This window comes from Antrostomus carolinensis, unplaced genomic scaffold (genome assembly GCF_000700745.2).
Source record: "Antrostomus carolinensis isolate BGI_N321 unplaced genomic scaffold, ASM70074v2 scaffold9039, whole genome shotgun sequence".
NCBI lineage: Eukaryota > Metazoa > Chordata > Aves > Caprimulgiformes > Caprimulgidae > Antrostomus > Antrostomus carolinensis.
The window spans coordinates 78,327-105,268 of record NW_010337860.1 but is presented as its reverse complement, the minus strand read 5'-3'; the positions used below and the strand labels follow the sequence as shown (position 1 = coordinate 105,268).

General features: G+C 37.2%; 1 protein-coding gene across 1 annotated transcript; it reads left to right on the top strand.

Moving 5' to 3' along the window:
* The first annotated feature begins 135 nt into the window (after positions 1–135).
* LYPLAL1 (lysophospholipase like 1) lies at positions 136–26,942 on the top strand. The gene is made up of 5 exons (XM_010175314.2): positions 136–277; positions 3,582–3,681; positions 14,218–14,387; positions 25,950–26,065; positions 26,690–26,942. Exons 1-5 carry the CDS (start codon positions 136–138, stop codon positions 26,927–26,929), a joined length of 768 nt encoding a protein of 255 aa, XP_010173616.2. The 3' UTR covers positions 26,930–26,942.

Sequence of the window (26,942 nt, the reverse complement as noted above, 5' to 3'; positions counted from 1 at the left end):
GTGTTTTAGGGACGGTGGTGTCATGCACCAGCCTGGCTTTCTTCACCATGAGAACAAACCTGTTCCAGAAGATATTTCTCTTTGTTCATCCACTCTAAGAGTAGCCTCATGCAAAGGATGATTTTTATAACTAAAATGGCTCTTGGCATTTTTGGGATCAGACTGAGAGTATTGTTGTCACCCCTAAAAGCCAGTGTTGATAGTCTGACTTCTCTCTGTACTTCTGAACGGGTCCTAGCTGTGTCCAGACTGGCCTCATGGCCACCATCTGCAGAAGGTAGTTACCTCCATTGGTGACCAGGCTGAGGGCAGGAGGGCAGTGTGTCTTTTGTTAGGTTTTTTTCTTAAAGTTTATTTCTAACCTGTGAAATAACAAGTCCACAGGACTTGGAAAAAACAAACAAACAGTACTCATAGCTCTTTATTGGATCAGGGCCTTGGGAGTCAATTCCGTTTAGCTGTCCATGGGCGTTTGGCAACGTGCTCAGCTCTTTCAGTGTCTTTAGTTTTGCTTGTAGCTGATGCTTCTGTTTAGTTAACAAAGATGGATGTGCTTATTAATTTAGATAGATTTTTGTAATCTAGTTTAACTTTGCTTTTCTCAAATTCTGTGAATTCAAGAATGAAAGTGAAAGAGAGTTCATAAGATATGTTCGGTTCTCTTGTTAGCGCTAATGCTTTAGTGCTTGAGGAAATTATTTTCTCTCATGTTGGAGGAGTAAGGGAAGATTATGGTTAGAGGTTGATTCCACATGTGGTTAAAATAATCTACAATTTCTCAATTTTTTGATATGATTTCATTCATAATGTTTGCAATGGGGAAGTACAAGGGTGCTTTTATTTGCTTCTGTTTAGCAGCTGTACAGAATAGAATTTAAAACAGAAGTAGCTGCGGTGCTGTTGCTGTGAGCTGGCCCATAAACCTGAATTGGTCCCTTTTATACAGCGCTTGTGTTTGGAAAGTGACAGTCAAATGGCATTTGGTTCATAATTCTTGCTCTAGACAAATTATAACAAGTGGAGAATGTAAATGCAAAATGGTATTTAAAAAAAAATAAATTTAAAATTCCTGGTACTGTGCATCAAGTTTAGATAGAGGATTCATTCCCATTCGCTCAGCAGGGAAGGCAAATGGACATAACAAATATATAATAATTTTCTAGACTTAAGTTTACAACTTTGCATGTTGTAACAGGCATGTTACATGTTGTTTAAACTTTGCGCAGAAAGAAAATTTGGAAATTCAAACTATATTTGAAAGGAAAATAATTCATATTTTACAGGGCTGGTGGGGAGAGGGAGAATATTGCTCTCGGTCTATTTCAGGTTTGGAAACTGACTCGAAGCAGAATTGTTTGTGCATTGTTTGTTTATTTTTAGTAGTGTTCAGAAGAATATATAATGCTAAAATCTAAGAACAGCCTGAAAGACAAACCTTTCAGAAGGTTGTAGGGTTTTGTTTGGTGTCCCAGTCTCTTCTCTTTATCCTTCCCCTCCAGATTCTATTCTTACCAAGTCAAAATGCATTACCTTTGCATGGAAGTGCTCACAGCAGTTGCAGAGCATTTGGACCATGGGGACTCTTGACACACTGAAGCTCATAGTTAAATTTTCTCTTAATGAGTTGTCTATGGACTTTAGATGGACGGACTAGCTACATTTACTGTAAATGCTTCTGCTGATCTTGGCAAAGGTTAATAAAAGTGAATAAATACTGAAATATGTGTCCTGCATCATTAAGGAGTTTGTAAAGATCTAAGTCCCAATTCTGGAAGCCTTTAGATTGTTGCTTAGGTTGGCCTGCCTGAGGGTTGGTCCTGTGCAAGTATTTGAAAAGCCTAAACTTTTTCTTTCTAATTGGAAAAAAGAGGAGTGTCTAGAAAACTAAATGTTTATTCAAGCTTCCTTAAGATTTATTGTTTATAAAATAGGTCAGCAACCAAGAGGAAACCCTTGCATATCAAGAGTGTCTAGTAAGAGTCAGAGATGTGTTTGGACTTCAGACCATACTACTTGCATAAGCAAAGTGCTTGTGGGAATGTGTTCTGAAGCATCTGCTTAAAGATGTAACTTTGGTTTTACTGTCTAGCATAGCAGAGAATAGGGTTTGCATCAGTTTAGCGATGCTATTTCTTATTTGTCACTTGGAGTATTTAGGTCAGAGAGAACTTCATGGTTATGCCATTTCTGCTCAACAGGAAAAAAAAAATGCTGGGTTTGGATCCTTTTGCCTTCCATTTTAATTCTGAAGATGCATTAATTATATGTGTAAATAAAGGTCACTGAATTTTGTTTGAGTGCTAAAGCATAAGCAAATCTTCTTCATTGGGGAATTATAATCATTGTAACAATAAATTGGTATATTCATATGACATTGTTCAGATGAACTCACGTAACGTGTCAGTAAGCTGGGCTTAGGGCAGGGATGTTTTTTCTTGTGGTTTGGCCATTTTATTGAGAAGAATAGAGTGAGTTCTAAAGTCAAACTGACCAATTTGAGATAAAGTATTAGAGAATGCTGTTAACTCAGCAGTTTGAGTTGATAATATGCGAGAGCCTTAACTTCAAACGAGACTAAAATCCTATGGCATGAGTGGCAGGGGTGAAATTACGGTTTGCTGAATCCCCACCAGATTTTTAGGTTGAATGTTACTACATATGTTACTGCCTACTGTAAACCATATTCCTTGATGGGCCAGTTTCCTCAAGCTTGAAGCACTGGAGCAAGTCTCTCTTACTGGAGACCTGTGTGTGCATGCTGTTCGGCGAGGTGGCAGTGAAATTATAGTTGAAGATACCAGTGGTGCAAAGACAAGCTCTAGAAACTGTCTGTTGGGTATATGTGTATTTGTTTGAAAGGAACATGTGCTGTCTGCATGAGAATTCATCTTGTGTATCTGTTTGTAGCGCTTCAGTCTGCGTGGGTTTTGGGTATAGGCTGAGTTGATAAGACTAGGAAAAAACACACTGAGAGTTCGGTCTCAACTAGCTTTCAAATGGAACTGTAGGAGGAAGATTTTTGAGGAGCCCAACAGCTATTTTAACTGAAACTCATCTCTTGAGTTGTGAGTTTGACTGATACTTCCCTTAAAACCTGTGTGTGATATTGGCATAATTACATGTGAAGATCCTTTTTATTGCTCTTGACTAGGTTTTGAAGTGGATTAACGTAAAATTCTGTAGTAAAAGTAATTATATCTTCTATGGGGAGCAACAGGTATTTTATTTCACTTTTTAAGATGTTCATGAGTATTTTTTTGTTTATCATTGTTATCAGCAAATAAGGTAAGTTGCAAGTAAGAGGTCAGGCCTGATCAGGAGGTACTTAAGCCATTGAATGTAGTAAAGTATTTATTAAACTTACTCTGCGAGGCCTCTAAAGTAGTCTGTTTCTAGAAAGTTTTGAGTTAGTCTTCCATGGAAAGGAGATTGAGGTTATTCTAGAAGGTTCTTTTTTAGCATTTTGGAGAGTTAACTTTGTGATTTAGAAATTAGGGCAATCTGGTGTAAATATTTTTGACATTGTATAGTTTTCCTTCTAAATGCACAGAATAATTCTTGTATTCTTCTGTGTGATACAGGTGATACTGGCCAAGGAGCAAGAACATGGATAAAACAAATTTTGAATCAAGACATGGCTTTCCAACATATAAAAGTAATTTACCCAACGGCTCCTGCCAGGTATTGTTTGATGCGTTTTAACTGTAGAATTAAATTACTCTGTTCCAGTACTGTAAAATATGCTTGTGAATATTGGTACAGACTGTCATAACACTTCCTTCTTCTTTCTCATGTATATGCTTTTTGGCAAAACTGGAGCTCAACAGTGCATTGCTGCCCAGGGACTGTGATTTTAAGTGGTTAAAACTCCAAATGGCTAAGACTTCATAGAAATCACAGTCTCTAATTCACATTCAGGTATTGTCCTCATAGTATCTTTCCATCTCCTTGATATACATAGAGGAAGATACTCCAGTGTGTGTTGTAATAGCGTTATAGATCCATGTTTTGAATCACAGTTCTACCAATATTAACTCCCATAAATTAACCACTAAAATACTCTGTTGTATTTAATGCCAGGTTTCAGTTCTGAAGGTAATTGGTCTTTTTGGCAAATAGAATGTGAAAGATCTTCAGCTGTTGGAGAAAGAACTGGGAGTTCAAAATTACACATTTCTTCTGGTTTCAATCCTGACCCAGCTGTTTCTAGGAGAATTGAGTTCATCATTCACTGTAAGGCACAAATCTCATTATTTAAATGACACTGTGCGTTCAGTTGTAGATGGGAAATAGAGATACAAATATTTACTCCTGTAAATCTGAGAAGTTAATGAGTTAAGGCTAAAAGTTGGGACACCTACCTCCATATTTAACTGTCTAAAGATATGACCTTCTATTTCAGAGGTGTTTAAATTTTCTTAATATAAATTCATTTTCAAGGTGTCTGTGGCTCTAAGTTAGGAAAATGTTTCCTCGAAAGGTAATGAGGCTTATTTCTTTCTGAATAAGTGTGAATGAATGCTGAAAAGAAAAGGAAATTGTGGCATTCTGAACAAACTTACGAGGTGCAGTGGTTTGAAAGTCAGAAAAAAAAAATCTCAGAGAGCATAAAGAAGTATAATAGCAGATTTTGTCTGGCATGCACTAATATGTGAAAAAAAATTCCTTGACCATGTATTTTTTATGATCTACTTAAGCAGGAAAAGCAATTGAGAGGTTGCAGTGTGAATGTACTCACTGTGTTACAGAAAAATCAGACCCATGAGTGGAAGTCTTTGAAGCAGTGTGTTTTGGGTTTGTGGGTAGTGAATATGATTTTCTGTAAATAATATGCTCATTACTTCATTGATGACAGGCTAAAGTGATGTCTAGAGTTATCAGTGGCACGTCACACGTACTGACAGGATCCAGTTCTTCCCTATCAACACAGCAGGTACTGGAGAAATGTAGGAGTTTTTGCTTACCTGTGAAATGATCTTTCTTCACGTTACATGCAGCCAGAGCACCTCAGACCACATGTTAGGCTAGTGCCTCACTTTTTCATCCCACTGTGCTTCTAGGGTCCCATCCTTTTCACGTTTCTTTTCATTTCTTTGGATAACTACAGACATAAACTATGTATAAATGATTAACCAACAAGATCTCCTGACTCAAATGAGTGGCATTTATGGGGAATTTGTTGTTACCTTAAGACTTTGGATCTCAGTACTTTGGTAAACAGATGGGAAGAAAAATACTGTTGTCATTAAAAAATGTGAATAAACAGTTAACTCCACTTTCTTTTTCTTCTTTAAGTTGTTCTCTAGAGCACGTAGAGGTCATGCAGGAGCTGATTCAGAAGTGGTTTTTAGCAAAACTGTGAAAAGTTGTGTATTCAAAGAATAAAAAACCCACACTGTTTGTCTTTGACTGGCAATATGAAGCACACTTGGGAATATTAGTGTCCAGCCATCTACTGCTGATAAGCGCCCTTAGCTGACATAGTGAAATAAAACAGATGCCCTTAAGCACAATAGTGTTTGCCACTGTTTGCAGCAATACTGAAGTGAATTTGTGAAGATATGTTTTATTGGTTGAAACTGAAGTAACAGAAGCCTTTACAGACCCATTTCATGTTGTTTTGGTATTCAAGTCCAAAATGCACTGTGCTTTTTGAAACATTTGCAATAGCTGCTCTCCTTTCTTCCACAGTCAGGAAAAACAAGGCCTAGAACATCCAAACTTGAATGGCAAGTATTAAAGTAATTATATCTGCATTAGGAACTTAAATATATGATCTGATTTTGTGTGTGTGTGTGTATGTATGTAAGTTTTGATAAGAGTTACAAATGCTTTTGGCTCCAAAGGAGGAATTCAGCATCCTTGATAATGAGACCTATAGGTAGACAGTTACAGGTGGGTAGATATGCTGAAGAAGGTTCTGATCCACGCTTTGATCATGTAGAGACAGTGATACGATGGTGGAAAGCTAGGCTGATGTGGGTGGCACAACCTGCCACTGCATTGTCAATTACAGGAGCAGAGTGCAAAGCTTGCCAGCAGGTTTTTACGCTGATGATGAAATCAAAAAAGCTTGAGGTTAGGCAAGACCATACTAGGGTTGCTTGGCTAATATGCTGTTCTGGCAAAATACTGTTGATGTGGATGTCGTTCATAACCTATAAACTCCTGTCTTTTCCAGCAAAACTTACCACATACACACTGAATGCTCTCCATCAAAGTAGTTAAGCCAGGAAAAGCAGTTTTGATGATACAACTGCAATGCTAGAAGCTTTGGCAGGGTAAACTGCAGGTCAGGAATACCTCTTCACATTTTTGATGGATATAATTCTGCTGAAAGTTAGATCTATAGATTTGGCTTTATACATTCTTCAGCTCTATAAGAGTGAGTTCTGAAAAGTAGTGGAATTCACATTTTTCAACAAACATTGAATTTTTTTTTTTATGTGTGTGGAGGATGGACGGGGTTTATATTTACATTTTGTTTAAATTTTGTCCCAGGCGCTGAAACATACATCTTTTTTATTTACTACAACATCAGACATTCAGAGATGTTTTGCTTCAAAAGTCAATATGTTTGAAAATTGTTTTGGAAAACCAACCCAGCATATAAGCTAGAAGAATCCTAAAACATGTTCTCTGGCTTCATTAGCATGGATTTCGGCAAACACTAGAGAAGATACTTCCATTTTATGGGTGAAAGCAATAGTACATTACTGAACTACATTTTATAAAACTGTTTTTTACTATTCACTGTAGTTCTCTGTAAAAAGTTACACTTTCTAAGAAAGATTTACTTGAATCATTTTTATAATGTCATAGAGATAATAATATCATAGAGATATTGTAATATCAAAGATAATAATATCATAGAGAATGATCACCAGATATCCCCTGGACAGATAAAGTGTTCTTAGCATTTTCTCACACTCATCCCCCATCACTTTGGAAAGGTCTGTGAGTCTTGCATTTGTTTTTTCTCCTGAGTGAAAATAACAGAATGTGGGTAGTGACATTTGCTATTAAAAAAGAACGACTCACTGAATTTCTAAGTAAAATGCTTATTGTAAAAAGCATGCTTGGATAAAAAGGGAAAAATATGTAGATTTGAAGTCTCAGTGTGATGTAGTGAGAGTAGTGGCACCTGAATGTGGAGTATGCTTGGAAATTAAATGCATGTAGCTGAGGCATGCAAATTTTGCTTTACAAATGAAAATTTTTAGACATTGCTTAGAGAGGTTTTGTTTTTTCTCTGTAATGTAGGCAAGTAGGATACTTAAAAATGAGAACTTCTTTTGATAGATTGTTCTTTTGAATTTATCTAGCTTTCTTTCAAGATCAGGGTTTCTGTACATAGATTAATCTTGTTAAACACCACAGAATTCTATTTCCTCTCACTTGTAATGCTAATGTATATCTTCAATTAAAAAAAGAAGCTCAAATTGTAGCCCTAGCAGCTGATGCAATCCCTATAGCCACGTCTACACTAATAGTTTTAAAGGAAAGGGTTTCCTTTTTTTATTTGGGTCAGGATGGCTACAGCTTTAAATACTGTTTCAGCTGCTACAACTGTGACTTAAACATTAGGTTTCTATTGAGTTTCTAAATCAGAACTGAATACCACCCAATTTAACCTTTTTTTTTTTTTTTTAATAGAAAGTGATAGTTTAAATTGGCATTGCAGGAGCTAACGTGGTAAAGTTAAAACCATTTAGGCTTCACTTGTTTTAATAAGTATACCTTACCTTCTATAATTTCCTTAAAAAAAAATCTAGGTCAAAGATTCTTTGCGTTGTCTAGCATTCCATTCTGTCAGTCCTTCTCTTTTACAGATCAGAAAGTAAACTATAAGTACTTCTTGAGCTGTTTTGTGGATCTTTTTGACATTCACTCAACATACCTTTCTGTGACCAATAAGTCTCCGTGCAGAGTTCATTGTGTCCTTTTTTCTAATTTCTCTTGTCTCTAAGTATGTGGCTGGTAAGGACTGCTCAGCATTACGTGGCCTGCTACTCCATCCTTTCACCTGAGTTCACGTCTTTGCTCGGCTCATGGGTGGAAATGAGTTTCATCTCATTGTAGTCCCCATTTGGCTATATTGCAAAACCACCAGACGGTTTGGCAGGGTTCAGCTGCATTGGCAGCCTCTCCTTGCGAGAGGCCTAGGATTGGAAAAGCAGCAGGGGTACTGCAGGTCAGACTTGAGAAGGATTGGCGGAGCCATGTAGGGGAGCGTGCATGGTGCCTATCATACTATGTTTGGCTCAAGCAAATGTTATTAATCTTTCACTTTTGTAAGCCCTAACCTCATTCATAAATTTAACACAAAGAAGTATTTTTAGAGGTGCGAGTTTGAGGGACAAATGGAAAGAGTTTTGACCAGTGTCATGGGGTGGCTCTTTCATCTCTTTCTGTAAGTAGAAATTTAACATATTCTGTATAATAATGATGGAAGCATGCTTAGATAAACTTCACATTTTCCTTTTATTTCTCAAGTTGCATTAGGTGAGGAAAACATGGATATGCATAGATGCAATGCTTGCACTGTATACTAAATACCATGTGGAACGTAGTAAACACTTGTCAGGTATACTTTAGTCATGCTTCAGGAAAACAAAGTAGAATGTAATAGCAATAATCTTGGATTTCTAATTCCTTTAACCACATCACACTCTTAGATGTCCTCCTTCTTTTCCTTCTCTCAACTGTTTTCCAATAAAGAAGAATTGGAGACTGTTTTTTATATGACCCCTCCAGCATGCAATAGTAGGGTTCTAAGTTACGTGTTGTCATGTGCTCTAGCTTTACAGTCTTTTCTGGGATTTATATGCTTAGCTAGTGTCATTCATCCATCCTCAGTGTTGTTTGCCACCCACTTGTGAAAGACACCACTCTGAATCCAAGAGTGTCTTTCAAACCCCATAATGGAGGACTTATTCAGATTGGACCCTCATTAGTCTCTTGCCACTTTCTTTCAGTGAATTTGTAAAGCAGCTACTATTAGCTGTTTACTGAGGACCTGGCATTGTCTAGAAAAGGTCATTTACAGTCTTTTCAACCATAACATCATTGCTGTTTCTCTGATTAGTACAAATCCCCACTTTGCACCACCCACCTGCACAAACAAACAAAAAACCAAAAGCAACCGAACAAACCAACAGAAACAAACTCGGAATTTGACCTGCTGAGTTTCATGTCAGTTTCTATTGCAGCTTCCTTTATTTTGAATGAATAAGATATGTCCCAAGTAACAAAAGCTGTCAACACAGTATTTCTTCAGGTAACTGTTCTGTACTAGCTCAACTGGCTCCTCTTTCAGGCAGTTTACATCCAGCACAACTCTTATCAAAAGTATTTGCATGTGATTGAGTGAACAGGCACAACCTGGCTGTGGAACAGCCAAAATTACTCCTCATGAAGATTACTCTTGCCTTCCTTTTTTAATTTTTTTTTTTTTAAATATACTTCCAAGTTGAAGCTGTTTGAATTTCTGATGCATTTTATGCTGTGTTACCCTACTGCAAAGCTTCATTGTTAAGTTTTGTTGAACCTCAGTTTTAACAAAAAAATTTCCTTGGATTAGAGCTTTGAATTATACTTCTGATTTGAGGAGGTGGGTTCTCTATCTTTTCCCCCCTTTTCTTTTAAAATTCACTTTCTGTTTCAAGCAGGCAGTGGGAATTAAAAAGCAGAATTACAAACCAGATTTTCTATTGCAGTGTACTGGTATCAGCAGTGAGATTATGCTAGCAGAGGATTTGGGACAGGGGAGTAATTTTGCTTTCATTGGAAAAGCCTGCCATCAGCTTTAAGAGAGTCAAGGCTTGCTTCTAGAACTTAAGCAGTCTATCAGTGTGCTCTGTAGATTTTCTCAAAGGGATGCATAGACTTTCAAAAGACAACATTATAGTGTCTCATGCAACTCTGTGCCTCCTAACTGAGAGGAAGTGGGTTTGGTAAGGAAGCAAAAGTGAGGATTTAAAAAGTTTTGATCTTTCTCTTTCTTTCTTTGAATCTTGAAGCCTAACTTCACTATAAATTCCCAGTTCTGTCTGACATCTCAGGAAGTTCTGTCTGGAACTTAAAGAAAGCTGTAAGCCAGCACCCGTGGTCTGGGTTTTATGTGACTGCATTAGCAGAGTGATCACAGTGCTGAGTGTGAAGGCAGTGATACAATTGTGCATCAGGAGGAAAAAGCTGGGGGAAGCATATTTACTATTCATCAATGTGCTGTCTGCTATTCTTATGTTTCTTACTGTAAGCAGCTAGTAGTGCTGGCTTGTCTTTTAACATAAAACGTTGGACAAGGACAGTGATTTACTGGATAATGAACAAAAACACCTGTAGTTTTACATGAATCACTATGCTAATAGCATAATTTTGGAGACAGAATTTGGCACCTATTTCGATCTGAATTTGAACCTTGTGTAGCATCATTCAGTTGCTCTCCACTTCTGTTACCTTAAGATAATTTCAGACTATTTAGCACAAATCTAAACATGATTAACAAGGTCTAGAGTATATAATCCATGCTTCAGGAAGGTGGAAAAAGATGGTGTTATTGCTTCCTGCTTTCATTATATTTTCATCATTAGTACATAACTCACATTAGCAGAAGCTAGCCTATCTTGAGTTTGTGAAAACTTGAATGATCTGTATTACTTTGAAACTTTGCAGTGAAATCAACAGTGAAAATTACTTCTATTTGCATACATGTTTAAAAGAGTGAAAGGATGATAAATACTTATAGAAATATTACAGGATGCATTTTCCTTTTAAGACATTCAAATATTAGGTGTGTAGGATCTTATTGAAACTGCAGTCTCATTCAAGAAGTGTATGTGTGAGAAAACAATTGTAGATCAATGCACACCCTTAAAAAATAAGACCTATGAAGTAATTAGAAAACATGGTCTAGAGTGAGTGGACAATGTTGGAAAGCATTTTAAAGACTCTTTTCCTCAGCATGCCTGCAGTTTCTTAAATGTTTGATATTAGCCATTTCTTCTTTTCCCTTTATTTTTAAATGTTAAGAGTTAGTTCAATTTGTAGGAAATTGTGTTTCAAATGTCACTTAAAAATAGGTACAAGTTTGGAAGTTGGAAATACCTAGAGAGAGGGTTCTTGTTTCTTGTTTTCTTGTATGGATTTGAATCTTTTGTGTGCTCCAGAGCAAGGAAAACAAAAATATACACCCCCTTTAAAACTAAACAACAAAAAAAACCCCCCACACAACTTGGGAGGGCTATATATTTTCATTCAGAGCTTCCACAGCACACATTTTAGACATGTGGAGCTCTGTTTTTAGTTTAATTTGTAAAAGATAATAAAGTGAGGCATAGAGCTAAAGATCATCAGGACTAATATTATGAGTTTTCATTAAGCTTAGGAAAGCAAAAAGTGTTCACTTAAAGCTCACCACGTGGTCTGACACTGTCCCTAACGGACCATGCTGATCTTACCGGATGGACTTTTCACTCTCCTCTGTATTTCTTTGCTTTTGTGTCTTTCATTCCAGCCTCTTGTGTCACTGTAACATAGGGTGCTTTTTTATTATTGTTTTTTTCTTTTGTGGTTTAATTGTATGAAAAAATTTTGTGCTGTGTTCTTGGAGCTGTACAGATGGTTCCATGCCAAACATATTTGTTTACCGTGGTAATGTCTGAGTTGTAGTGTGCCAGCTAATAAAGGGATTTATTTAAGGAACAAGGTGAATGACTAAAACAGATGTGCCAGTTGGGTGAACCATTAAAAGAATCTTACTTCTCATCTTTATGTAAAGGTTATTTTTAATGCATTTCTGAGAAATCAAGAGTGGTTGCAAGGATGTTTTTGAGACAGCTGAAAGCACCTTGTTCTTTTGCTTAGGGGTCTTCTGTGGGCTTAAGACACATTAGTCTTTCATCTACCTAACTGAAGAATTGCAAAGACAGCACGTACAAGTCCTGAGTTTCAACGTCTGATCAAGTATTATAATCTTATAGATTTTGTCATGTTTATAAATTGTATAATTCTGTATTTCGGTTGTGGGGAAACCTGTTTTAATATTTCTGTAATGTAAGTGTAAATTTATATAATGTAATACAAATATTTATGTTCATTCTATGGGAATCCCAGGTCAACCTGCTGTAGTAATTCTAAAACCTTCTGTATCTTTTCCCACACAAATATAAGGTACTCTGGTTTTACTAGAAAGTAAAACATTCTGGCTGGTAAGCAATTTTAACCAGGATTGATCTAAAAGTGTTTGAGAGAGGAGCTAAAACCATAAATTAAATGGTGTTTGCCCAAGCACTTCGTCTGTTGTACATCACATCGTCCAAGTGACTTTGAGAAACCTCACTGATTCTGCTGTTGTTGTTGATATTTTTGACTGGAATGTCTCCTCTTAGAATTTGGAAGACTTCTGTGAATTAGAATTTTGTAGTCTTGTTTCTTAGGTGTTGATCAATTCACTTGAGAAGAATCCTGGAGATAGTGGTAATGCTAAAGAGAAGGGTTGGGTTTTTGGGTTTTGGTTTGGTTTGTTTTTTTTTTTTTTTTAAGGCAAAAGCATTTTAGTAACACTTTTTTAATTTAGTTTTAGCTTGTTGGGTGTACAAAATATTTCCACTGAATTTCCTTTAATTTAGTAGACAAGTAAGGGCTAACTTGAAAGCCAAAAGAATAATTTGTTAATTCTGGTGCTTAAGTATATGGTTTGTTTTGAATTAAGCAAATGAGGGGCTACTTATAGCATATACTGCACTAAAGTTGATCACATATTTGTATGCTGTTTTGAATAACCATCGATTGTTGTGGTTTTTTAGGTATTTTTTCCTGAACCTGGGCTCAAAAAGATGAAAATGTAGTCTGTCTGTACCTGTGTGTTGCTGTTTGTTGCCTCTTTCTTTATATTTGGCTTTCCAGCTTCTAAGTCATGGGCCTTATTTATTTCATGTTCATGGCACCGGGCAGAAGCAAATCTGTGTTCTCTCATTTTTTACTTACATGACTGAGTAATACAAGTAGTATTACTGCCTCTTGTACGCTCCTACCTAGTGGCAGTATTTCTAGTTTAGAAATAGCCATTTACATACGTGAAGCCTCTCTGGTATTAATAAAGGCAGAATTTTTTCCTTCATTAAAAAAAATTGAAATAGTGGCTTTCCCATTTTAGGTTAGTTGTGTTTTTGTTTAATCCTAGTACTGAAAAAAATCCAAAGAGAGCACAGTAGTCAATGTTAGCGTTTTCAGTTGGTTCCCATCCAGACAAATTTATCAAAGGCTGTCTGTTTGTAGGCAGTGATGGTAATCTGATCTGAGCTCATCTGAACTTAAGTAAAAATAAAAAAAATGTACCCCTTGATTAAACATTGCAATTAAGGATTTTAGGGGGCTTGGTTTTGAGATGAAGCATCGATCTCATAGCAGTATGTTTGGTATTAAATTAGAGAGCCATTGCAAGGCAATTAGATCACCTTTCTTGTGATTTCGGAGCTCTATTCATTGTCTTTATTTAGAAACGAAGAAAAGGCTGCTTTGAATTGTAGCTTCCTTGATTATCTGAGGTTTAGGCAGCATGTCAAAGCATTTAAAATACAAATCTGACAACACAGTATTATGGCAGGGGGGAGTATCATGTCTCCAATTTGTGTCTGTACACCAATCCAGTAAGCACATGGCATTTCTTTCAGTCATGAGACACCTGCCCCATTAAGGTGAGGATGGCTGTATTTATTTAAGAAAAATAAAAATTTACTGAAGGAAGAAGTTTTTGTAAATACCTAGAAGTTCATAATACCTATATCCTGTCAATTTTGACAAGAAAAAGACAACTGAATCCCATAAAGTTAGCTCCTGCAAAGCTGTCTCGTTTAGCAGTTACTTCAGTTTATCCTGTTCCAAGGTGGATTTCAGCCCAGACTTTGTTTAGGATTAAGAACCTCTTGACAGGGTTAAGATGTAAAATGTTTAGCTGACCTGATCAACCTTGACATTGCACCGACTGAAACTTGCATTTTACATAGCTTCCACATGCTGTCTTCGTTGTTGAAGGACCATGTTTTGAATGCAAGGCAATGCAGTGTGACTGGATATAAATTGAGTTTGACTTGAAATAAGTTCCTTCTCTCCTTTGCTGGAGAAATACTGAATTGTTTTTATTTGTTGGGTATGTTGAAGGTATTTGATCTTATACTTGATTAATAATTTTTTTCTTTCTTTTCACCACTGCAGGCCATATACACCTATGAAAGGAGCCTTTTCCACTGTGTGGTTTGACAGGTATAAGATCTCTAATGACTGTCCAGAACACATTGAAAGTATTGATTCTATGTGCCAGGGACTTACGGCCTTGATCAACGATGAGGTTAAAAATGGCATTGCAAAGAATCGGATACTAATAGGTAAGAGAGACTTATTTTTAATGTGTTTATTTTAGTGGTTTTTAATTGTTAAGAGATCATCTACTTTGAATTTACTCCATCCTGAAAGCTCATAAGCCTGCCTTGCAGCTGCTGAACAGCTTTATCTGCAGTCGTCAAGAACATTGAATCATTGTTTAAACCTGTATCAGCTGGGGAACATGACTAACTGTAAGCAGTGTCCTCAAAAATGTAACTTAAAACTGTTTTTATTGTAAATAGTCATTTGTAATTGTTGTTTAAAATACAGAGTATGCAGCAATTTACTTTAACAAGTACATATTTTGACTATTTCCTTTCAGCCCTTTTAAAGGATAGAAAAGCATACTTTCTCAAAATGACTTGTATTTTGGCGTTGGACATGTAGTGTATAAGTAACCATGAGCTTTTTATTACTGCTCTAATAATTTTGGGTTAATTTAGGGGGGGAAAACTTTGCATGTTACACATCACTAAAGTTTAATGCTTGATAACAAAAATGAAGTATTAGCTGTCATCGTTCGTATGTGTCTATCTTCCTGTCCCTCTTAATTTCTACAAATTTCCAGTAACTTTCACGGTACTTATAGATAGTGGGATGTTGAGGGCAGTGCAGTAGCCTGTGTCATAGAGGGAATGAGGATTCTTGAGTCCGTGGCTCCCTGTCCCATCCCTAGACCACAAACTCTTTCAGGTTGGGGAAAAAACTCTCAATGTGGGAACTTATAAATTTATGGACAATTGAGTAATGCCATCAGAAGTCCTGTGTGGTGGAGCCATTACCATTCAGCCACTACCATTCAGCCTACATTTTCTTGCTCCAGCCCCACGTTGCTCTTTGAAGGCCTCTATTTACATTCTCTGTCTGGCTCATTGCCCTGGCTGCAGAATGCATTGTTTTAGATGGCTGTCAGCACAGTCTCTTTGATCTGTCTTTCCTGTGTTATACCTGCTGGCTTGGAAACAGCTAAAGAAGCACAGGTGCTTTTCTGCAGAGTGAGCTGTGAGATGTTCTGTGTACAGATCCAACTTGCCTCTAGGCTTTTCTCCTTTCTCTGTAGCCTTCAAAATTAGAACTAATGAGATTGCAGAGTATGAAAGTTGTTTTACAAGTCATAAGCAGAGTGAGAAAGTTGGCATGCGCCGATTGTTTCAGCCTGTAGATTCTTTGGAAGTCCCCATCTCTGTGTGTTTGCATTCCTCATCTGTAAATCAGAAATAACTATACTTATTTTCTCACTCCTGAGAGCTTTGACTTAATGGTTCTAGAGTAAGGCACTATTTCCTTGCCCCTGACCGAGACTATGTGCATACATCCTCACAGCCAAATCTAATATTTGTGCAACAAGCGAAACAAGGCAGGCCTGAATTGGCTCCATCCAAAGTACAGAATGGGACCCAAGTGGAGGCATAAGAAATTCGCTAGTGGAAAATTAATTCTGTCACTTGTGACTGCACAAGATTCCGTGTTCTTTCACGAGAACTTTGTGCCTTCTCTGCACTGGTTTTGATGATTAACCATTGTGTGATGCAGTGGAGAATGAAGTTTAGAGATGCTGTAGGGTTTCTATGCATGAAGGCTGGGTTTAGTATCAGTCTGAGTCAGCCTAATGTGACATACTTGGTTATTTTAGATGGGACTTCATGCATATAGTTGCCCATCTTTTGGCATTGTTTCTTCCAGTAAATTAGGAATTCCATAAAGGCATCTGACAGCTTTACGAAATTTTTGATCAAAAGAGCATATGAGGGCAAGATTTGGTTTTGAAGATATAGTCAGTATGTCTACAACAAACTGTAATGTCCACTGGAAAAGGAGAAATAGGTGGCCTGAAATTTCTCTGAGTTTGGGAAAGATTTGTCTCTAGGAGATAATGGAAGATATGGTCACTTGCTTAGAATGTGAAAGAACTAAGTCCTGTCAAATCTTTTTAGGTTTCTCTTTGAAAAATTCAGGAGTATCCATCTGGTACAAGACAGGTAACAGGTTGGGAGCAGACAGTGGATTTGTGACTGCTGGTACAGTAGAGTTGGAGGAGGCAGCCTTCTTGAGGTAAAGGGAAAAGACGATTACAGCAGAGGAAACCATGGTGAAGTTTTGCTATGAGTATTTCCTGTGCTTTCAGTGATGTTGAGTCATGTTGGAGATCCATAATGGGAATACTGGTACATGTCTTATTATGGAAAGTAGAGACAAAATAGTTGAGAGAAGAGACTGGAGGATTTGGGAGTCTGTGAAGAGCAGTGGGGGTCTTTTCAGGTAGGTCATAGAGGCTAAGAAATCAAAGCAGTTGTGTGAAGAGGTAGTTACAGGGAATGAAGTGGTTGTTAAAGGGTTAAGGAGAACTGGGTTGTGGGACTGTCTTGTTTTCTAATGAGTGGAAGTTTTAATGAGTGGAAAGAAGACAAAATTAGTATGAGGAAGGCAACAAGATTGAAGGTTATGGTTTTATATGGAATAGCGGACTGGAAATTGCAGGCTGAGGATGAGTGTCAGATATTGTTAGATGAGGACAAGTGAGGTGTTAGGCAAGCAGGAAGGTGGGTAGCTGCTGACAGCTCAGAGGTGTGGGATAAGAAGGCAAGATCTGAGGGAGCACCGTGCAAAGGAGAGCAAGTGGGAAGAGAGGGGAAGCAGGAGCAGGCTCTCAAGCAGTAGAAAACGAGGAGCCAAAGACCTGGTGTTCTGAAGGATGATTCTCCTGGAGCCATTCAAACTTTCCACAAGTCTGAAGATTCTGGGTACAATGAGATAATTTGTTCTGAAAGCAATTATAGCCTGCACTGTTTGTTGCAGTAGCATAGTTAGCGCTGAAGTTCACAAGTGGCTGCTTGTAGAGCAGAACTCTAAAGCTGGGGATGGAGTCCACTTCTTTTTTTCTGTATCAAGAAAAATACTGGTGCGACCTCGTTTTTAACAGCTGTTCTATGAATCTACTGAAGAATTACTTAATTCACTGGAGGTAGTCTATTATTAAAACCTCCATATCAGTGAATTTAACAACCAGCACACAGTAGTACATGGCTCATCTACCCATTACTGTTTCCTGACGGTTTCATGAGTTGCTTTACTACTAATACAGAAGTCTTTTGAAGGAAGTGGACTTCTTGTTCATGAAGGCTTATTTCCCCTGACCTTGAAAGAGGAAAGGAAGGGAAACTTACTGCAATATATAATGATGCAAAAATAATTATATCTTTCCCAAAATTTGATAATGGAAGTAACTTTTTAGCCAGACATTCCTGTCGAGTTACTCTTACTGGTCTTCCTGGCTAAAGCACTTACTGCAAATAATCCTGTAAGTAGGTTTATATTGACTTTGGAGATAAAAAAGGATGATAAAATGAGTCAAATTCTGACACTTGGAGCTTTGATAGTATGCCTTCTTAAAAACTGAATGTATTCCTTCTTTATAAATGCCTGCATTCATTGCTAAGTTAGCTAAACAAGCAAATAACCGTATTTTGAAATGTAGGACAATAGTTTCTTTTTCTGTTAAAAGCTGGGTTGGTTTTTCAGGTGGTAGTGGTTTTGCTTTGTTTTGTTTTCTTGTGGTTGTTTTTGTTTGTTTGTTTTAACTTTTTAACTGCTTCCAGAGTGATAGTGTGCTATAAAATAACTCCACTTATGTGGAAATTGTCAAAGATTTCAAAGTGTTATTCAAGAATATGTTAGAAGCTCTTGAAAGAAATAGCAACTTCACATTTAGAGCGTTCTGAGAGTGCTCACTTTGATCATCTGTGCTTCAGTGAAAGGCAGTCTTTTTGTTCTCTTTTTTTTCATTCTTAGTTTAGCACTATTTTCCTACTTTCACAGGTCACTTTTTGTGTAGCACAGAAATGCTGATCAAGCGTGTTGGTCTCTGCCACCTGTAGTCACTTGTGTAAGCAGCCAGTGAAAATAAACTTTGCATAACAGTCCTGTAGATTTGACTGCATGCCAAAAAACACATGCATGATTCCTGACCCCTTGTACTGTAACAATAACACAAGACACACAACCACTTTTTATTACTAGACTTCTTACATAGCTACTGAACCATGGTGGAAGTAACATGAAAGCTCTGTGCTTCTTGTAAATATTAGCATTTCCATTCATCTCAGTGTGTGTGAGAATGGGATGAGGAGGAAATACCTTGGCTTTGACATCCCAGAGAAGAGGATTCGATAAATATGGGAAGATTAAAAAATCGACAATAAATCATTAAAATGTTGGGCTAACTACTTCACCTACAGCCTTTGTGTTTTATGTCTTTGGCTTCTAAGCCTTTTGCTGTCACTCATCCTATCTTGTATCTTCTGTCTTTATTACAAAGTGTTGCTTTTCATTTAGAGGCACTTACTATCTTGCTCTCACAAAGTAAATTAAGGGTTTTATATTGCCATTTGTCACTGAAATTCAAATGAGATTTTCTGTAGCACCCATTATGTGGCTTTGTGGTTTATCTAAATTATGCCTATGAGGTGCTGGGCTGAAAGCAGTAGTTGGTGTATCTCCCCCATAGTACCAGCAAATATTTCATTAATTTTCAGTGCATTGGTGTAAATTGGGGAAAATGTTTGCCTCTCTTGTTTGTTTGCACCTGAACTAGCCATTTATTTTTCTTTTGGATCTCTAATACTCTTTTTACTTCCTGATGCACAATCAGGAGACATTAACAAATTAATGATTCTGTTTGCTTCATAAATCATTCAGTAGGAGGTACAAATGCTAATAATTTTAACCAGAAAGTAGGATCCACCATTTGTCCCTTTGTTTCCCAGCTCTTGACAGTGTCTGTATTAATGTATCTAGAAATGAGGGTCTTTGAAAGGTGGCATATTCTCAGTTCGATCTGCATGCTGAGTGACAGGTTTAGCAAATGATAGTGAAGATGAGGAGTAAATAGTGCTCACAGCAGTAAAATAAAAAATAATACAATCATGATATTTTTGTCACATATTATCATCAGATAATGGCTTTGGGAAGAAGAGAATTAAATCCTGATCTTTTCAGCCATAGTAGAAACTCTGTTGAAAATATAGGCTTACTTATCTTTAATAAATGCCTGCATTCAGTGCAAAATTAAATGGATGGATGGGCTTTTAGAATGCTTGAGAGTCATGTGTAAATGTGCCACAGGGTGCACATTAACCTGTACTTTCTTGACAGTCATGCCTATGGGGTCATAGAAGAGTGAGACTTAACAACGTTTGCTGAACCAGCTTCATGTGTCAATGCAGGTTCAGCTCTATTTAGGCATATCCCTTACCATTGCTTTTCTGACATGTTCTAAATGATCTCCATTAATGAAAGGTTCACAGCTTTCCAAGGCCACTTGTTCCTGTGCTTCACTATTCCTTGCTTTATAGAGCCTATTTTCTAGTCTCTTTTCTGTGGTTCAGTTTAAAATAATGAAGACCATGAGCATAAAGAATAGTTTATTCTCTTCCCTTTTCCACATTGTGCAGTTACGCTGACTGTAAAAATGACAGGTAAATGTTGCAGCAGGGCTGTGCTGTCATCCTCAGAAACATCCAAGAAAACACAGTAGGTAAAGAAAGCAAGCCATAGATTTACATCTTAGTAAAAACTGATTTGAGACTTTTCATGGGTTTTTATTTTCCTTCTAGTGCTAAAAATTACGATTCCTTAGGTACACGTTGGGTTCCCCTCTATTACCCATATCAGTTGACAATGAAATCTCACTGTTTCCAGTTTTACTGCCAGTTGATACATTAGAAACTATTGTATACTTATTTTTACAAGAAAACAGTAAAACTTGTACCACTTAAATATGCATTTCCAAATACCTTTTGCCTGGTGAGAAATTTGGGTAGCAAAGTGATTCATGCTCTTAGCAAGAGGAAGTGGCTGAGCCAGTCAAGGGAAGTTGCCTTTGTTCCTGTAAAGACTCCCAGTGACTGAGTAACAAACAGAATAAAAAGGCTGTCAAGGGTGGAAACTATTCCCTGCAGTTCTGGTGGCCTGCAAGGTTAGTGGTTAGTAAGTTTCATGAATAGATTAAAAGGAGAAAATCGCTGCTGCGAGGAAATTCACTTGAGACAAAGTACATGTTTGAGCACTTACACAGGAGCAGTGTTCAGGGAGTTCTGTGGAGAAGGGAATTTGCTGGCATTTGTACTCTCTGCTGATATTCTTGTATGAGCACTGTTAAATGTATATAATACTTCCATTCATGTACAGAAGAAGGAAGGTCAAAAGAGAAAGTCAGCTTCTTTGCAGATGATGTGTAGAACAAAGTTGTGCTATTACCATTAGTAGAAGGTAAATCACAGAAACTCCATATAGAGAGCAGGAAGTAAACTGCCACGTAGCTTTAGGGAAAAATTCCTGATAACAGATAGATTAAGTAACTCTAAGTTGAAATATCTAAAGAAAGGAGAAAATGAGAATGAAAAATGCTAGAGAATGGAAAGAAAATGAGGCAAGAGTATGTGAAGTATTGTGGTGATAGCAGAACAGGCAAAGACGATTTCTGGCTGTGTTGGTATATCCTTATACAGCAGACGAGTGTTTGTCTGTCCTTGCACTGTGCTGGCACAGGCACTGTACACTGTAGCATTTGTCTCTTGCCACTTTGTTACCAAAGCTGTACTGACAAGTTTGAAGAAATACAGGAAAGACAAACAACTACTACAGAGACTAGTAAAGAATTATTGCTTAAAATAAACACTCCAAAAACCACTCCTACACCCAAATTTGAATCCTTATCAAAGTCTGGGGCTTAACTTCTCTTCTTCCTCTTTTGGCTCTGTGCTGTAATGAAGTAATTTCTACCTTTGCCACTTAAAACTCATGTGAGAAGAGCTCAAGGTCTGCCCCTGCAAGGAGCAGAAGATCTGTACTCAATGCAGATGGCAGAATTCATGCACTAAATGTGAATAATAACTAAATTTTTTTTCCTATGGCTGTGATTTCTAGTGTGGAAAACAGCTTTGATCACTTTTAAAAATTACACTGGAAAGACCAAAAAAGTGATCTGCTTTGTTGTTTCCTAAATCCATAATCCTTATCTATAACAAATAGACTAAGGCATTTTACAGTCAGATCTGTGTGACTCGGGAAGCAATTAGCAATGTCGAATGTGTGTTTGTTAGAGAGTGGTTTTTCTGTAAAGAATGAAAACCTGAAGAACTTTCTGAATTTAGGAACATGTCATTGCAAGCACTGAAGTGGAGCATGGGGGAGAAGGCAGATTTTTTAGCATTCTCTCTTGTATACAGGGCACAAGACTAAATAAAGAAACCTTTGTGCTAGATAATAAAGTTAGTTATTTTCTTACATACAAACCCAAACATTGTTAGATCAAGTACAAATAAATAAATAAAACTGAAGTTTGACGGTAAATATTTGATTTCCTGAGCAGTGTCATCATTGACCAGATTATAATTTCAAACAGATACAAATGAGGAGCAAATTAATAAAAAAACAAGATCTTTAGTGGAAGTGAGCTCAAGGTTTTATACAAACTTTGATGTTTAAAAGGCTCCTAAGGCCATTTACAAGCTCTGGAAAGAAGGTTTTATCACTGAAAAGTGGCAGCTGTGATGAGGGCTTCTATTTTATTCAAGCTTGAATAAATTACATATGAGAAATTCAGTCTCTGTTCACTGTATTACATCATCATGTGGCTGGGGTTACCTGAACATAGTTACAGATGATAGTCCAGCAAATAATATTTTGTTTTTAGTAAAGTATTGCATGGGAGTGAGTTTCTTTTTCAAATACTTTAATTTGGAAGTGTGATGATCCTGTGATTTCAGCAGATCTTTCTCAACTAGCAAAGCAAGTTACAAGCATCTTTCTTCTCACTGCAAAGGGGTCTTGCCTAGAAACCTGCACTACACAGAAACAGGTTTAAGGTCATAAATGCTTACTTGAGTGAAGTTTCTTTGCAACTGAAAGAAAGGTGCTTTACCTAATTTTTTTGTAGATGCTTACCATTTAGCCTGTGCAAAACCTCCTTCGTAAGGCAGGAAGGTTAATCATAGAATCATAGAATGGTTTGGGTTGGAAGGGACCTTAAAGATCATCTAGTTCCAACCCCCCTGCCATAAGCAGGGACACCTTCCACTAGACCAGGTTGCTCAAAGCCTCATCCAGCCTGGCCTTGAACACTTCCAGGGACGGGGCATCCACAACTTCCTTGGGCAACCTGTTCCAGTGTCTGACCACCCTCACGGTGAAGAACTTCTTCCTAATATCTAATCTAAACCTACTCTCTTTCAGTTTAAACCCATTTCCCCTTGTTTTGTGCAAATAGATGCTTTCCTGAACTGGTATCCTGAGCATTGCAGAGCCAACACTTTTTAACTATTTTGAAGTATTAATCACAGATCTCTTTAAAAATAGCTACAAGGGGAAAAATGGAAAATTGACATACTTTTTATGTGAAACCGGTTTGCTAATTAAGAACTTCTATGCACATCCTTTGTACTTCTTGGAATTAGATTGGTCTCAAGTGAAGGGTTTGCTGTGTTCTGCCCATCTAAGGTTGAAATGTTGCTCTGTCATTTTTAATCTTGATTAACACTCATAACACAACCTGCTTATCAATGCTGTGAGGTTTATGTATTCTTTATGCTGATATCATTGATGTACATAAGTATAATTGTACTTTTTTGTGTATTTTGCTTACATTCTGACTGTCACTTCATCCATTTGTTTTGTGTAATATCTGTACCTGCCTCTTGTTTTTCCTTAATCCAAAATTCTTTTAGAAGTTCTTGACTGAGCATGTCTTTTATGTGTTATGTTGAATATACACTTATGATGAAATACTTCTTGTAGTAAAAAAAAATTGTCTCCAAGTACAAATGCTTATGTAAGTTGTTGTTTATGAAGCATTTATTGTACAGCATTTACTCAGAGATTGTTGTGGTATCAAGTGATAAGCTTCAGGTTTTCCCCTGGAAAACCAAATTCAAAGAACTAGTCCTTTGTGTTACATTTTCTCATAGTAGTATGAGCCACATGAAAGAACCGTTGCCTAATATTCTTCTAAACAGAAGGTGACTGCATTGTCAAAGACTGCTGGTGAGTAATTGCAGATAGTGTTGCCAGATTGTGACTAACTGGGTACAAAATTTTAGATTAAATCATTTACAAACTAGTAATGAGTTTTCAATGCAGCTTTTTTTTTGTATTCTAAAATGCTTAAAATGGACTTCATTTTATATGTGGACAAAGTATATCTGTATTTATTTGTAAGCAAATGCAAAATGGTCTCTTTGAGTATAAGTGCTATTTTTTAGGTTTAAGGATGACAGCATCATTCCAAATGACCAAAAGGAAATGAAGAAAATTACCAGATTCCACTGAAGAGAATAAAGGAAACTTCAGCACAAGATGTTGTTGTTTACATAATAACTTTGCTTAGCTGTCGTATTTTATATACTTTCTCAGAAGTCTGTATTTTTCTGTGAATATGGGGGTCAATGGTGTTGAATTTCTGTGGTTAATGTGATACTTGTGAAGTATTTTTTAATCATAGAACTATTTTGCTTGTGACAAGGCAACAAGTCTGGTAGGAAATAGTGATGCAGATGAAAGGCTTGCAGTAGTATCCTCAGGTTTGTTGGGATATTTTTTTTTGTGAAGACCAGTTTATTGAAACTTTCAGGTGATGTGAGCTGCGTGAGTTCTTAAGGTGTGCTCTGAACTTGTTCATCCATATTCATTCCTACTTTTCCTCAACTAACTTTGTTTCTAACTGCCTCTGGGTACTTAGACTTACTACATTTAACTTTTGACTGGTTAAAGATTGATTCTTAGGGTAGATAGCAGGTCCTGGCTTTATTTACCAAAGATAAATATCAGAGTATTATCAGCCTTAGCTGATGCTAGGGGATGCATAGCTAGGGGATCGCAGGTATATCTTCTGGTTTGAGGATACAGATCACCTAATTTGATTAAAGACTGTGTGTGAAAAAGGAAAGCAAGACTCCAGTCTTCCACATTGTGTAGTCTTGCTGTTTCTCTCTCAGATCCAAGTTCTTTAAGTTGGGAACCTGCAGTTACTGCCTTTGGCCATAATAATCTCTTAGGAATGCAAGGTGACAGTAAGTAGAAGGAAGAATTCAGTAGAAATTCTGCTCAGAAATTCATCGGAAATCAAAAAGTAATGTTGTGTGGGAGAAAGAAAGAGAACACTTCATGTCTAAATTAGCTAGTATGTTCAGGAAAATTTCCTACACAAATACAGCCAAACTTTCCAGTCATAACATGGGATGGACTGTGAGCTAGAAGAGTCTCAGACCTGCTGTGACTTGCAGATAAACATCCTGGAAGATTCCCCATTAGGAACAGTCTCACCATGACTGAACTAATACTTAGAAAGTGCAGCATTTTCCGCCTCTGAGCTTGTGTGGGCCAGGGATTTCCTGTGTGGTCCCAGGATCCAGTGAAGTACCAAAGTTACGGGGTGTCATTTGACTCAGTTTCAGTGCTGCAGGGGCACTGCTTCCTGACTGGGTTTTGTTTAACACCCATGTCAAACTTCTGCATAGCACAGAAGTCAACCTAGAGGGCTCATGTAGCCCTTGCAAAAGAGCTGTTCCCATTTTGGGATCTCGTTTTAATTGCTTCTAAAAGATAAGCTGAAATGGTTTGGTATTTTGTCTACTATTTTTGCATTTCTTTTTCAATCCTTAAGTTCACGTCTCTTGTGTGAAAAGATCTGGGCTTAGAATTTTGAAAGTAATTAACACCAGCTAACTACCTGGCACAAACCAATAGTATCACCAATACCCTGGATGCTAATCCTGCCCTAAGTAGAGCTGCAGTCATAACCTTTCTGCTGGTTGCCGTCTCTGTGTTAAAAGAGATTTCAGCAACCAGTCATTCTTCACCCTAGACATTGTCTGGATGCAGTCAATAGAATAGCCTATGTACTCTGTCCTTCTGAAGTGTTGTGCTAATCTGGAATTTTTTTCCTAATGAATAAGCATTTATCATGTAAAACTCATCCCCAAGGAATTATCTGGCGTAAGGAATAGGTGCAGCTGAAGAGGTGGATGGAACACGGGCAGCCATTAATTCAGAGATTTTGTGAGAGCTCAGGTGGGGTACATTGCAGTTTTTCCCTAGTTGTTCTATATCTTGAGGTGTAACAACAAAAAGACCCTCTGTGTGCTAGCCTGATGTGATGAATATTTATTGATTATGTACAGTAGTGATACGGATCTTTCACATGTGAATGCTGCTAGCCTAGTGGAAAAATAAATGGAACAAAAAAGCAGTGAGAATTATCTGTTTATAGAGTTTTGCTTTGTTAGCATCAGAGAATATGTGGCTGCAGTGTTCACCTACCTGGTAGGGACCATACACAAAGGGCTTTTTGGCACTCTTCTCACCCTGCTACCCCCCACGTCCCCCTCAGTAGTGAATCTTTATCAGTACTTTAGCTATCCATCTTCTTAATTGAATCAGGCGTTGATTTAAGATCACTGTAACCTTTATGTGGCTCAAGGTGTTTTTTGATTGCATTGTGTATAAATTTGACACTGGGTTACAAAGACATATAACAAAATCCAATCTTTGTTTCTTTTGCTATATCATAGGAGGCTTTTCGATGGGAGGTGGAATGGCAATGCATTTAGCATATAGGTTTCATCACGATCTGGCAGGAGTCTTTGCTTTGTCTAGTTTTCTCAATAAAGACTCTGCTGTTTACCAGGTGAGTGTGTGGTAGACTTTATAGAAAAAACTACTTAGCTAAAAGATAATTAAAATTGAGTATAGGATGTTTATTCATCTGAGGCAATTGAGTAATATTCTAAATTTGTGACTTTTCTTGGAAATAGGTAAGCAGAGTATTAGGGAAATGAGGCTTTAAAGCTATCCTTAGGTCATGTTTTGTTACTTTTTCGCACAGACAATACAATTAATTTTTTCAAAGTAAGTCAGTGTAGAAGGCAGATTAACAAATGAAATGCTTTGCAAGTTGTCTGTAGTTGTTTAGAGAGTCCATGTAATTGTAACAATTCTTTGAAAATTTGTGGTGAATTATAATACTCATGGGCTCCATCTGCTGTCATGAATTTTTTCCATTTCTCTTATTTGGAGAGGGATCTAGACCTTAAAGTAAACCCTATGATTTGTCAAGAGTTAGCATACTGGAATTTGAAGTGCAAGTTTTTGTCCAGTAATATTTCCTTGTTTGCTTTTGGAGAGGAAGTACAATATGGTCACTAAAAGGCAGGTTAATAAATGAAATGCTATGTAAATTGTCACCATGTAGTTGTACCTATTCTTTTAAAATTTTTGGTGATATGTCTGACAGTGTTTCTTTTCTGTGTAGGCTTTGAAAATAAATGAAAGTGTTCTTCCAGAATTATTTCAGTGTCATGGAACTGCTGATGAACTGGTTCTCTACTCATGGGGTGAAGAGACCAACAAGATGTTAAAGTCACTGGGAGTATCAACGTCACTTCATACATTTCCAAACCTTCATCATGAGTTAAGCAAAACTGAAATAGAAAAACTGAAAACCTGGATTATAAAGAAATTGCCTGTTGAAGCAGCAAAGACAAACGAATAAAAGAAGATGCACC